Source organism: Mus musculus, chromosome 12 (assembly GCF_000001635.26).
Source record: "Mus musculus strain C57BL/6J chromosome 12, GRCm38.p6 C57BL/6J".
NCBI classification, from domain to species: domain Eukaryota; kingdom Metazoa; phylum Chordata; class Mammalia; order Rodentia; family Muridae; genus Mus; species Mus musculus.
Genome location: NC_000078.6, coordinates 70,197,563 through 70,211,735, shown reverse-complemented (window position 1 = coordinate 70,211,735; position 14,173 = coordinate 70,197,563). Strand labels below are relative to the sequence as shown.

Below are 14,173 nucleotides of genomic sequence, written 5' to 3'. Positions count from 1 at the left end.
CTACCCTAGAATACTTCCCAGATGTAAAGGCGTGGCCTCTGAACCACAGAATTGAAGTCAACCTTAGCTCTGTCATCATCCTTCTGCATGATCTTAAGCTGTTGTATTTCCTTATCTCTGAAAAGATCAAAATCATAGCTCCTCTAAGGTTGACACGAGAAATAACAGTCATACATATACAACACGTAAGTCATTGTCAATGACCAAGGCCATTGCTGTCTTAGGATGTAAGACACAGCTACAGGCTCAAGGACAAAATAAGATTAGAAGACCCAGTGTACTTTTATTGCAAAGCAGAACTCTCTCTTTTTTTTTTTTTTTTTTTGGTTTTTTGAGACAGGGTTTCTCTGTGTAGCTCTGGCTGTCCTGGAACTCACTTTGTAGACCAGGCTGGCCTCGAACTCAGAAATCCGCCTGCCTCTGCCTCCCAAGTGCTGGGATTAAAGGCGTGCGCCACCACGCCCAGCTGCAAAGCAGAACTCTTGAGTTTGGGTAAAAGATATCTTTACTGTGAAATAATTGGAGTGCTAGGGCAATGTCCCCTGAACGGAGAGTTCTAAGCCTTGTCCATTTTCAGGTAGAAGAGGCAGATGACTGGCTCAGGCATGGAAACCCTTGGGAGAAGGCTCGCCCTGAATTCATGCTGCCCGTGCATTTCTACGGAAGAGTAGAGCACACCCAGACGGGGACAAAGTGGGTCGACACCCAGGTAATCGGGTTCTCGTGACAAGCCTTTTATTTTGCACAGCACGGTGAACGTTACACTGAGCATAAGGTGTGTAGCACTGCTGTGTACACAATATCAATTGTGAAGTATTGGCCAAGCATAGTGGTGCATGCCTTTAATTCTAGCACTCAGAGGTACAGGTGGATCTCTGTGAGTTTGAGGTCAGCGTGGTGTACAGAGAGTTCCAGGACAGCCCGGGTTATGTAGAGAAACTCTGTTCAAAAAATGAAAGAAAGAGGGAGGGAGGGAGGGAGGGAGGGAGAGAGGGAGGGAGGGAGGGAGGGAGGGAGGGAGGGAGGGAGGGAGGGAGGGAGGGAGGGAGGGAAGGAAGGGAGGAAGGGAGGGAGGGAGGAGGGGGGAGGTGAAGGGAGAGAAGGGGATGGTGTTATCTTATGTTTCAAGTAGCAGAGTGGAACTGTATAGATGAGCCTGCTTGTCCTCTTTGTACTTCCTAATCCTTTAGGTGAGAAGGGCACTGGGGCCAAGAGGGAAGCAGCTTCCCTGAGGTTAGCTGATTTACCAGGGTCATTTGCAACAAAGAGTATTCAGTTTCATAGTACTAAGCACGATTAGCTCTCCGGATGCTTAGCTCTCTGGCCCTATAATAGTTCTTGATACCAAAGGAGAGTAATTTTAAATGCCTTTTCTCTGCGCATCATTGTACATTTAGTACTGCAGTTTTCAAAAGATGATCCAGGCTTCAGCTGGGTGCTGTGCCTGATCTGTGATCTGTGTCAGGTAGTCAGGTTACTTCTAGAGAAGTGATGCTTCAGTGTCTTCAAGGGCATTTGTCCCACCATTCTGTTTGCATAGGGCCCTGTCACAGAATCATACCTAGTCCTGTGAGTCTCTGTTGTCATAGCTTCTGGTGAGTGGCCGTATTCTTTCTTGGGCTGCCTGATTCAATCAGCACAGTTTCACTCGATATATTTGGTTAACAGAGAAGGTCTTGAACTGATGTTTATCTTAGTCATTCTTTAAAATGTTACTGAAAACCCACTAAAATGGTGTGGTGTACAGAGAGTTCCAGGACAGCCAGGGTTATGTAGAGAAACTCTGTTCAAAAAATGAAAGAGAGAGAGAGAGAGCATGCTTTACCATGACTGGTTTTAGCTGATTTGTTTTTTAGCTATTGGTTTATTTTGCTAATCCTTAGAGAGGCATCCAAAGTTCAGAAAACTAGGGCATTAAAATGTTTCCTATCTGAATGTGAACTCACACATCACCTCAAATGACACTAACAAAAATGATGTAGGGTATAGACAAGGACTCAGGCTTGAAGGTAAGGTCCTGCTTTGTTTATTTTGTTTTGTTTTTCGTGATGGTTAAATATCTGGCCACAGTCTACATTACACTTGGTCACTAATGCTGCCATGTGAGCTGCAAACAGACCAGTAAATCCAGTCTAAGAAATTGCACGTGTAGCCGGGCGTGGTGGCGCACGCCTTTAATCCCAGTACTTGGGAGGCAGAGGCAGGCAGATTTCTGAGTTCGAGGCCAGCCTGGTCTACAGAGTGAGTTCCAGGACAGCCAGGGCTACACAGAGAAACCCTGTCTCAACCCCCCCCCCCAAAAAAAAGAAAGAAAGAAATTGCACGTGTATTTGGTGTTAAATTAGTATGTGGTATAGAGCTTGGTGCCTGCAACTTCATTAGCTCCTGATCTACCCAACATTATCCAGCTTACACAATCAACACCAGAAGTGTTCTGTTCGAGTGATGGGGCCCGCTGCGGAGCCAGTTTGGTTTTACAAAGCTCCCCTGGATGCTTATGTTTCTGCTTTCATGGAGAATCCAGAAAGTTGGTTAGAAAGCACTTGTTTCTATATCAAGAGGACCAAGGTTGAGGGTCAGAGATGGCATCCATGAGCTAGACAAAACCCTGCAGGACTTTAGGGATGAGGGAGCCATCGCCTGGATCAGCCCCCACATTTGTAGATCATGAGGTCAGACATGCTCTGAGCATGCAAGGAATGGCTTCCAAGAAGTGGAGCTGTTTGCTATTATGTAATTCAGATCCATAGGGAACCAGAGAGACTTAGCTGTACTAGTGATGTGTCAGAGAAAACCTAGGGAAGATGAAGAAGGGGAGCAGCAGGAAGAAGAGGGTCAGCTTCATGGCACAGGGGTGCTGCCTATGAAGAAGAGGGACAAGGAAGGGTTCTCCGACATGGGCTACAGCACTGCTCTGAGCAAGTAGTCACGCTGAGAGATAAAGCATACCTTTTGGAAATGCTGTAGTGTTCTGAGCATGTTGGAGCATCCCAGAGATGATACACAGCCTTGCGGTGAGCTATGAGGGACATGTTCTCTCTGTAGCCTCTGAAAGGAGAGCCAAGCTGAAAGGTCCTTGGACTGCCTCTCTAATGATGGGGGGAGCGGAAGGGCAAGTCTTGTTTAAACCAGGAGTCATTCCTAATCTATAAATGACATCTCCTGGTTGGTGACAAATTGCTTGAAAATATGTATAAAGATCTGCAAAGACCTTTACTTCCTTGTGAAAGATGTTGAAGTCAGGGTGCTTTGTTTCATGGTGTTCCAGTGAGTGGGCTGGACCAAGCGAAGCATCACATACTCCCACACAGTCCTCCTGTCACTCCTCCTCCCACACAGTCCTCCTGTCACTCCTCCTCCCCGTCAACCTTGACGCTAATGAGGCAAGGAATGGAAATGGGTCGTTTTTCATGGGGATTTTAAATGTCCCGTGAAGCAGGTCAGGTGCCTGTCCTTTTATCTGAAATGCTGTCACAAAGATGGGGCTAGACTTTCCAAGGCTAGCATCTTGATCCCAGGTCAGCTAATTATCACCTGACATAGCAGATCACTATAGGAGTCACTGAAATAGCGCTCTGCAACATCAAGAAAGCTAGCACAGCACATCTTAAATGCGGTCTGTGCCGGATGGACCTCCATCACTTTGCTGTTCTGTTGGATCTTAGCCTATTCAACATCAGATCGTCGGATGCTCTACACAGAGCATGGCTGCTGCCTTCAGGGGGTCACGTTCATGTGCATCACTTTGCTTCTACATCATAGTTTATTAACTTAACCCCTCTCCCACCACTAACACCACAGTGGTCCCTTCCTGTCCCTCCTTCAGAGCAAGAAGCACATAGGAATTCAACCTAGAAATGCTGTGACAGATCAGCAGCCCAGAGACTCCCGTACGACCTCAGTTTCCGTCATCATCCTTGAGAAACTGTATCTGCTGGTGTTTAACCCCACAGGTGGTCCTGGCTCTGCCTTACGACACCCCCGTGCCTGGATATATGAACAACACTGTGAACACTATGCGCCTCTGGTCGGCTCGAGCACCAAATGACTTTAACCTTCAAGATTGTACGTACAACCTGCTCTCTGCTCTCTTTTGTGTGTGTTGCATCTTGATGGCTGGTTAGAGACAAATTGAGCTTAAGAGAAGAGCCTTGAGTTTCTGATCTTTGATCTTCAGTAAGTGAGAAGGCTTTTTGTTTATTTTTGTTTGTTTGTTGTGGTTTTTTGAGACAAAGTGTCACTGTGTAGCCTTAGCCAGTCTGGAACTCACTATGTATACAAGGCTGGCCTTGAACACACAGAGATTGGCTTGTCTCTACTTCCTGGGTGCTGAGATTAAAGACAAATTCCACCATGCCTTGCTAAACTGTTAGTTTTTGTTGGTATGGAACATATTTTTTTAAGTTTTTTTTAAACCTTTTATTGATTCTTTATGAATTTCATATCATGTCCCCCAATCTCCCTGTCCCTTCATATCCATCCTCCACACTTGCAACCTCCCCCTCAAAAGAAAATAAAACAAGATAGCATTTTTAAAACATCTCACTGTGGAAGCTGCAGTGTGGTCCAATGTGTCCCACAGTGTACCCATTTGTCCACACATCCTTACTTGCAAATGCTCAGTGCAGTGAGTCATTGGTCTATTACACTATCAATACTGGATTCTCATGGGACTCCTGTCAGATATCCTGTTGTTGTCCTGTGTCATAGAGATCCTGCAGCTTTGGATCTGCAGGACCCATCCTTTCACATGCTCCAGCTGATCATAGATGGGGTAGATGCTGGGGTGCGCCAACCCAAAGCCCTGGATCTGGGCCTGGGTGGTAGCTGATTCGGTCATCCCACCAGCTCTCCTTCACCCAGGCCACCAGGGCAAACTCTCCATCACTGCCTCAGCTAGCTCACCCAATGCTGCAGTCAGCAAGGGGCAGGCTCAGCTCTCCTGCTCTGATGCCCTTGGGACCAGCTTACCCTCGCCTTCACCACAAGGGCCAGCTCCACAGTCCCCACTCTCCCAAGTGCCGCAGTGAGGGTTGGGGCTACCTTTCCCGCTCTCATGACCTCAGGGCCAACTCTCCCACCTGCTGCACTTTGTGGTAGGGGTGACATTTTTTAAAGCCATACTTTAGTCTAGCATTGAACTCTCCTGGGAAGAGGTTTAAAATTTATTGAAACCCTTTGATTTTTAGAAATTGTAGAAGTTGTGCATTGAAGGACATTGGCTGAGACCAAGGGACTTGCTCCAACAATGGCCAGCTTGTCTATTTATTGCTTTTCTGCATTCCTTTCAGTTAATGTTGGAGACTACATTCAGGCTGTGCTGGACCGGAACCTGGCTGAGAATATCTCCAGAGTGCTCTACCCCAATGATAACGTGAGTAACGCAGGGCCAGCTTGGGCCACTTACTTCCCAGAGTCTCTCCAGGAACCTATGAAACATGAATACAGAGTAAGCTGGGTCCCTCCTGTAGCTTTCACCTCCGTCAAGTAAGGAAAACAAACTTGTACAATTCATGAGATCAAACTGGTGGTATTTTGATTTGATTACTGGCTCCATCAATTGGGAAGCTCCATAGATGTATTTCAAAACAGAAGCTGGATACAGGAGATGGATAAAATGTTAAGGAAGGCTGATTCTGTGTCCAGATAGAATCTTCATTGGCAAAGTTAGAATTGGGAAGATTCCCTTCCTCGTCTCCTCCCATGCTCACCTTAGCGGTCTTCTGTCCCCAAGCTGGGGGAACTCATGGTGGTCCTTAGATCAGACTAGAGAACTAATGCTGCCCTTTCTGCCATTAGCTGGATCCTTAATCTTTTCCTGAAGCTTGTTATCCTAATGCTATTCTAAAAGCTGTGTGTGTGTATTTGTCTGTCTGCCTGCCTGCCTGCCTGCCTGTCTGTGCATGTGCAAGCATGCATACACCATGACATATATGTGGAGGTCAGAGGATAACCTTGAATGTCACTCTTTGCCCTCTGGGGAGTCTCCCGTCTCTACTTCCCATCTACCAGTAAAAGCACTGGAATTGCTGAGGACGCCCACGCCCAAGCGTGCTGGGCGTTCAAACTCAGGTCCCCCAATTCTCTCCGTGAGTGCTTCATCCACGAGACTGCCCCCAGCTCTGATTTTATTTATGAGACAAGATCTCTTATCTAGCCCTGGACAGCCTGGAGCTCACTAAGTAAGCCAGGCTAACCTTGAACTCTCAAGGATCCTCCTGCCTTTGCCTCCAAATACTGGGATTACAAAGATGTACCGGAATGGACAGTTTAGGGGCTTAGTGTTTGTTTGATGTGTAGAGCTTGATTTCCAGAGACCTCTGCAAATTCCTGGTTGATTTAAACATATGGAACACAACTTTTCTATGGATAAAATTAAGTTCTTGAAGATGTAATGATTCTTCTTGGAAGCAACTTCAGAGGTGACCAAATTAGTACTCCACCTCACAACAATGCTAGAAACCAAAGACTCTGGGGACCAGAATGCAGTTTAGGTTGGATGTTCCCTTGGTGATAAGCCACGGATTCTAAGAGGGGAGGAAGGAAGATTTTTGGGAACCTATTGAGCTATGTCATTTTTCCTTTGCTGTCAGTGCATTTCGGAGGAGTCACTAAACCGAGAGCACAAGGTTGTTCCTCCGGTGGGCGGGGTGAGAGTGTGCGTCAACAGTCTTCCACCAGCCAACCGCGGGACTACAGAATTTTGTAACTGGAAAGGGCTACCATCTGTCAAAACCAAACCTGACTTGACTTGGGAATACTCATCTGTAGTAATCAGCATGATGTATTAAGTTACATGAGATTTAAAAAACAATGGCAGGATTTTTGGGTTAAGCATCCCTCAAGATACTATCTTGTTATTGCTCTGTTTTTTTTTTCAGAAAGGATCCCTAACATGTGTGGGTGTGGGTGCACGCACACATTGTCATTATTTTTAAAAAAAGTTTTTCTTCTTAAATATGGTCATAGCCAGCATCCAGACTTCAACCTTCCTTATAAGAATTTTGCTGTTCTTCTCACTCTGCCCCTAGTGAGTCATGTGCTCTGCCTATGGCCCTGAAAGGCTTTTCTGATCACGTGCAGGACTGAGTAGCGCCTGGCCTGCTCCCTGATTGGTCGCCGTGCTCTGACTCCTCTGCCAGGATCTTGGCTGCATTAGGAGTCCAGGGGCATTGGATGAACCATCCTGCCCCTCTCCACCCACGTTGCCACGAACTACTCTGACCCTGTGCACTTACCTCACAAAGTCTGACTCGTCTTTAGGACTCAAACCAAGAATTACTAGATCATCCAGATTTCCAAAGTAAAAATTTCCAAAATTCGTAAAGAAATCATTCTCACTTCGATCTTCCCACTATTAAAGACAGAGGTAATTTCATTTCTAGGCGTTGAATAATTCTCTAGATTGATAGACACTTAATTTCATCATAAGCAGGATCAGGATGCTTTTTATTATTTTTAGAACAATACCTTCATTGTAGATTGTACAAGGACATATACCATTCAAAAAAATTAAGCTATCTAAAACAAAGAAAGTAAAAAAAAAAAAACAAATGTAATTCTACCACCTTATAGTCTCATTGTTACTATTACCCTAGACAATTTTATCTTAATCATGAAATTGTGGTCTCTCCTATTTTTATCAAAGATATACATGTTTGGAAAGACAGGTTTGGAAAGGTAGGCAGCCATCTGTTTTCACGAAGCTGTAACTTCATGGAGCAATAACATGAAGTTGTTACTCACTACTTTAGGATTTTCTATGCCCTCCATTGTTTGCCCCCCACTTCTTTTTTTTTTTCCTTTTTTTTCCATTTTTTATTAGGTATTTAGCTCATTTACATTTCCGATGCTATACCAAAAGTCCCCCATACCCACCCACCCCCACTCCCCTACCCACCCACTCCCCCTTTTTGGCCCTGGCGTTCCCCTGTACTGGGGCATATAAAGTTTGCGTGTCCAATGGGCCTCTCTTTCCAGTGATGGCCGACTAGGCCATCTTTTGATACATATGCAGCTAGAGTCAAGAGCTCCAGGGTACTGGTTAGTTCATAATGTTGTTCCACCTATAGGGTTGCAGATCCCTTTAGCTCCTTGGGTACTTTCTTTAGCTCCTCCATTGGGAGCCCTGTGATCCATCCATTAGCTGACTGTGAGCATCCACTTCTGTGTTTGCTAGGCCCCGGCATAGTCTCACAAGAGAAATTGTGCTACATCTGGGTCCTTTCGATAAAATCTTGCTAGTATATGCATGCCCCCCACTTCTAAAGACAAGCTTAAGCCTCTTCTCCATCACAGAAATGTTTCCCATCCTATTCTCTCTGTATGAACACCAGAGTCCTTCACTGCGCTCAACCAGTGTTTGCTAAGTGTAAATTCATGTCCCTGCTGCCATCATCCAGAGAGCTTGTGCTTACCTCCCACTTGAGGTCACTGTTTCTAAGTTCCTGGGTTCTTGCAGTTCTGGGTTTGCTCACCATTTCTGCTAGTATACATCCCTCCAGACCTCCTGGGAATGGGTGTCTGTGAGCTGAATTTTCTTGAGACCTTGTGTGTCTCAAGAGCGTATACATCCTGACGTTTGCCTGGACGCGAAGTGGATTCTGCTTGTATTGCCATTATTGTTGCTGACAAGTTCAAGTCATTTTGATGGGGTTGGTTTCTGTGGATGATCAGTTGATGCTGGTGGAGCCAATAGCGGCTGGCTGTGTTTGGCAGTGTGGCTGGAAGAAGACAACACTCAACCTGTCCACTTTCACTCTCCACCCGAGACACATTTTTCAATATGAGATCATTGGCACCTGGCCTTAACTGCGCCCTTCACTGGAGACTTACCGTCTCCTAAAAAGCCTGCTCCTGTCCAAGTTGGGAAAGGAAATGGCTCACTCAACTGCAGGGTTTCTTTTTTTTTTTTTTTTTAAGATGTATTTATTATATGTAAGTACACTGTAGCTGTCTTCAGACACCCCAGAAGAGGGCATCAGATCTCATTATGGATGTTTGTGAGCCACCATGTGGTTGCTGGGATTTGAACTCAGGACCTTTGGAAGTCCAGTCGGTGCTCTTAACCACTGAGCCATCTCTCCAGCCCCAACTGCAGGATTTCTTGAGGCCCAAGGTCAGATATCCCATAGGCACCTCTACTTTTAAAGGAATTAGTGCTTCCAGTTTCTGAACATGCCCCATCCCAGTAGGAGAATAGTAGGAGATAGACAAACTGAATTTCCTCTTGGCTCTTCTCCACTAGCAGGCCAAGAGCTGGCTGGATTTCCACATGCCCACCTGTTTCTCACCATCAGGAGATGTCTCTACTCTATACATCAGGGATGGCTCAACAGTTAACAGCTGGTACCACTCTTGCAGAGGGCCTGAGTTCTCTTCCCACAATCAGGTTACACCACCTGTAACTAAAATGCCAGGGAATTTGATGCCCTCCTCTGGTCTCTGAGGGCACTGCACTTGGCGCCTCTCTCCTCTCTCTCTCTCTCTCTCTCTCTCTCTCTCTCTCACACACACACACACACACACACACACACAGTGTTACTACTACTGTCTCTCCAGCTTCTTTATCTGGATACACACCCTAGAGCTCTTGGCTGTCAGTTGAACAGGGTTTCAGGGAAGCAAAAGTTGATACTTCCTCATTCACTGTGACACCTCTCCGCAGACATCAGGCAGGGGACACTGCTCACGTATTGGTCACAGCTCCACTGCGACCCTCCCTCACTTGGGTTCCTTGGCTTGCAGTTCTTTGAAGGGAAGGAGTTGCGGCTGAAACAGGAGTACTTTGTGGTGGCTGCCACCCTGCAGGATGTCATCCGGCGCTTCAAGGCCTCCAAGTTCGGCTCCAAGGATGGCATGGGAACCGTGTTTGATGCCTTTCCAGATCAGGTGAGTGTTCAGACCCGTGGTTCCCAACCTCCCCAGTGCTTCCTTCAACCTTTTAGACCCGTGGTTCCCAACCTCCCCAGTGCTTCCTTCAACTTTTAACACAGTTCCCATGCTGTGGTGACCTGCCCCCCGCCACCACCAACAACAACCAGAAAATTACTTTGTTGCTACTTCATAACTGTAATCTTGCTGCTGTTGTGAATGGTAATACGCAGGATATCTGATATGCACCCTCTGTAACAAGGGTTGTTCAGCCCCAAGGGGGTCACGACCTGCAGGTTGAGAGCCCCTTGTTCAGACTGTGGCCACAGGTAAGGTCCACAGGGAAGATTGCCATCAGATTCACTCTCTCCCTGTGCTCAGAAAGTTAGACAAGCAGAGTTTCCCAGGAAATGGGAGCTCAGTGCTCCTCCCAGATGTTTGTGAGGACAGGAAGCCTGGCCCTGGGCCGTCACCTCCAAGCCATGTCTTTTCTCTACCCAGGTAGCCATCCAGCTGAATGACACACATCCTGCACTCGCCATTCCAGAGCTGATGAGGATTTTTGTGGACATTGAAAAACTGCCCTGGGCCAAGGTCTGGATAACCTGACTTCTTTGTCTTTAAACCATTCAGACTCTCTGGGCTGAAGGACTTTTGAGAGGCTCCTTTGTTTGGGTTCAAAATAAGTTTCTGTTGCTAAATTCCCACAGTTGAAGGTATAGCTTGCCCTGATGCCAACATATTTCCATCCTTATCGTTCTATAAGAAATAAACCTAAAACCCTAAAAACTAAGCAGATACGAGCAAGTATAGCCAGGGGCACTAACAGCTGTGTCAAGGATTATACTATGTTGGACATATTTTGTTTATCAAATGATTTGAAAGGAAATAATCTAGCACCAGAAGACAGCTAACTAAAAGTGTGCCCCTGTAACTTTCGGGTCAGCGTTTTATATGTATGTGTGGTGGGAGGGGGGAAGGGGAGGCGGTGTGCGCACAAGTTTGCATATAGAGGAGAGTCTTGGGTGTTGTTCCTCAGGGGCCATCCATCTTGTTTTTTGAGATGAAGTCTCTTATTAGGCTGGAGCTCATCAAATCGGCTAGGTAACTGGTCAGTGAGCGCAGGGATCCTGCCTCTGCCTCCCCAGTGATTTTGTTCTTTGATGTGGGGGATCAAACGCAGCTCCTCCTGCTGTTAGAGCCAGCGCTTTCCTGTCTGAGCGATGCCCCCAGCCTGGGAGTCAGAATTTTAAATATTATTTTGTGTCTGCTAAATGTTACTTAAGGTTTTATTCCCCAGCTTTGAGTAATTGATCGCTAATAATAAAAGACAAGACATGGCAACAGAGAAGGCTTATCAAAATGTTGTCTAGTAGCTTATCAGACAGCCTTACAAAAAGCTTTATCTTTCCCTGAAAAAAATGAAGTGTAACAGTGTTACCCAGACTCAGAATCAAGTACACCTGGCTGGGCACACTCAGATACACCTGTGGCACATGCCTGTGGCACACGGTGGGCACTGAGAAGCATTTGACTCTTGGGGGTGTGCACTGAAGGGCCAGCCACTGACCCTCTCTGCTGCAGGCATGGGAGATCACGAAGAAGACCTTCGCCTACACCAACCACACGGTGCTCCCGGAGGCCCTGGAGCGCTGGCCGGTGGAACTGGTGGAGAAGCTGCTGCCTCGACACTTGGAGATCATTTATGAGATCAATCAGAAACATTTAGACGTAAGTCGTCGTGAAAGATGCTGACCTCTCAGGAGAATCCAGCTGTAACATGCCCAGGGTGGCCAGGGTGTTCTCCTCTCCTAGATGAGGGAGGCCTTGGCGTATTTCAGTCTCTGAAAGTACTTACGTCTGGGTGGGGCTCTGTTAAACCAGTGTCTTTGAAAGTGTAAAACAGAGAGATGGCTTCTCCACATGTAGCTGGCTCTACCTCTCCAGGGAGGTTTCTTCTCTCTCCATCAGAGATTTTGCTTGGGGCATGCGTAGCATCCGAGGGCTGCTTTAAAACCCCAGTGGCCAGCAAGATATCTGTGTCTTCCTTCACCTAGAGAATTGTGGCCTTGTTTCCTAAAGACATCAGCCGCATGCGGAGAATGTCTCTCATTGAGGAGGAAGGAGGCAAACGGATCAACATGGCCCACCTCTGCATCGTGGGCTGCCACGCGGTGAACGGTGTAGCAAAGATCCACTCGGACATCGTGAAGACCCAAGTGTGAGTGTGGATGTGGAGCTGCCGGCCTCACCCAGGTCCATGGGTGCAGAGAAGCTGCTTAGCAACAGGGTGTGCTTTCCATGAAAGGGCCTGGGAAACTCTTCAAGTGTTGTCTGACTGAGAGAACTGTTTTCTTTCTTTCTTTTTTTTTTTAAACAACTTTTTTATTAGGTATTTTCTTCATTTACATTTCAAATGCTATCCCAAAAGCCTCCCATACTCTCTCCCACCCTGCTCCCCAACCCACCTACTCCCACTTCCTGGCCCTGGTCTTCCCCTGTACTAGGGCATATAATTTTGCCAGACCAAGGGCCTCTCCTCCCATTGATGGCCGACTAGGCCATCCTCTGCTACATATGCAGATAGAGACACGTGCTCAGGGGGTACTGGTTAGTTCATATTGTTGTTCCACCTATAGGGTTACAGACTCCTTTAGCTCCTTGGGTACTTTCTCTAGCTCCTCCTTTGGGGACCCTGTGTTCCATCCTATAGATGACTATGAGCATCCACTTCTGTATTTGCCAGGTACTAGCATAGCCTCACAAAAGACAGCTATATCAGGGTCATGTCAACAAAATCTTGCTGGCATATGCAATAGTGTCTGCATTTGGTGGCTGATTATGGGTTGGATCCCCAGGTGGGGCAGTCTCTGGATGGTCCTTCCTTCCGTCTCAGCCCCAAACGTTGTCTCTGTAACTCCTTCCATGGGTATTTTTGTTCCCCCTTCTAAGAAGGATTGAAGTATCCATACTTTGGTCTTCCTTCTTCTTGAGTTTCATGTGTTTTGCAAATTGTATCTTGGGTATAGCTGTTAAAGGCAAGGCTCACAACCAAAAATATGAGAGAACTGTTTTCTTAAAAAAGAAAGAAACACAAAAATGCCTTCTCTTTGTCACAGTCAGGAAGTCAGATGGAGGGGACTATCTGGGGCCATTGTTTTGAATTGCAAATGAATCTACTGTCCGGTCCTCCCTTCACCTTTATCTAAGCTTTCTGAGCCTACCCTTGGCTTCTTGAATGTAACTCTGAACTTTGCCCAGCAAGCAGAGCTCTGCCCACTTCAGCCTGTGTCAGTGATTTGTCTCTTCTCTCTCCAGATTCAAGGACTTCAGCGAGCTAGAACCAGACAAGTTCCAGAATAAAACCAACGGGATTACCCCGAGGCGCTGGCTCCTACTCTGCAACCCAGGGCTGGCTGACTTGATAGCGGAGGTAGAAGGAGGTGCTGGGGCTGGGGGTGGGGTGGGGTGACAACAAATGGAGGTGTGTGGCAGATCCTACCTGTGGGTGAGTGGCTCTCATGCTGCTGAGCAGGGCCATTCTATTATTATTATTATTATTATTATTATTATTAATGTGTTTATGGAAAGAGGATCAGTACATGGGTGCAGGTGCCCTTGGAGGTCAGAATAGGGTGTACCTCTCCTGACGCTGGTATTACAGCCAGTTGTAAGCCTCTCTATATGGGTGCTGGGAACCAAACTTGGATACCCTGCAAAAGCAGTATGTGCCCTAACCACTGAGCCATCTGACCGTCCCCCCACCTTGAAATACTTCAGTTTTGAACAAGGGACGCACAAATGACATAGAAGTTTATGGCCAACAGCATCTGTGTGACCCACAGATGGAGTAGGGTGCCTGCTAGTCATGATGGATGACAAAGCTCAGAGACATCACAGAACCTGGGTCCTTGGTCACTCCGCGTACGTAAGTTTCTTATACGTGAGGTTCTTCCCATGTAGACAGTCTGGCTTCTTTTGTGAGCAAAACAAGCGGTTTGTGAACTGCCGGGCATGAGAGCCACTTACCACACACCAGCAGACACTGCTACGGTGGCTGTGCTCGCGGTCTCGGGTTAACGTCTTCCTTTAAACTGATAGAAAATTGGAGAGGATTATGTGAAAGACCTGAGCCAGCTGACGAAGCTCCACAGTTTTGTGAGTGATGACATCTTCCTCCGGGAAATAGCCAAAGTGAAACAGGTGAGACCGCCAGGCACGGGGTCCCTGCCCTCACCCTGGAGTGGAGGATTTGGGCTCCAGCAGACACCCAAGGCATCCAAGTGAGGAGAGATCTGGC

The 14,173-nt window shown here is 46.9% G+C and overlaps 1 protein-coding gene across 1 annotated transcript in view; it reads left to right on the top strand.

Moving 5' to 3' along the window:
- The window catches only part of Pygl (liver glycogen phosphorylase), a 36,869-nt gene that overhangs the window by 15,948 nt on the left and 6,748 nt on the right, over positions 1-14,173 (top strand). Inside the window, exons 5-13 of the mRNA NM_133198.2 lie at positions 578-709; positions 3,954-4,065; positions 5,292-5,374; positions 9,748-9,891; positions 10,375-10,467; positions 11,458-11,604; positions 11,931-12,094; positions 13,192-13,306; positions 13,975-14,076. Of these exons, the coding sequence (NP_573461.2) occupies positions 578-709; positions 3,954-4,065; positions 5,292-5,374; positions 9,748-9,891; positions 10,375-10,467; positions 11,458-11,604; positions 11,931-12,094; positions 13,192-13,306; positions 13,975-14,076 (1,092 nt within the window). The remainder of the gene's footprint in view (positions 1-577; positions 710-3,953; positions 4,066-5,291; positions 5,375-9,747; positions 9,892-10,374; positions 10,468-11,457; positions 11,605-11,930; positions 12,095-13,191; positions 13,307-13,974; positions 14,077-14,173) is intronic.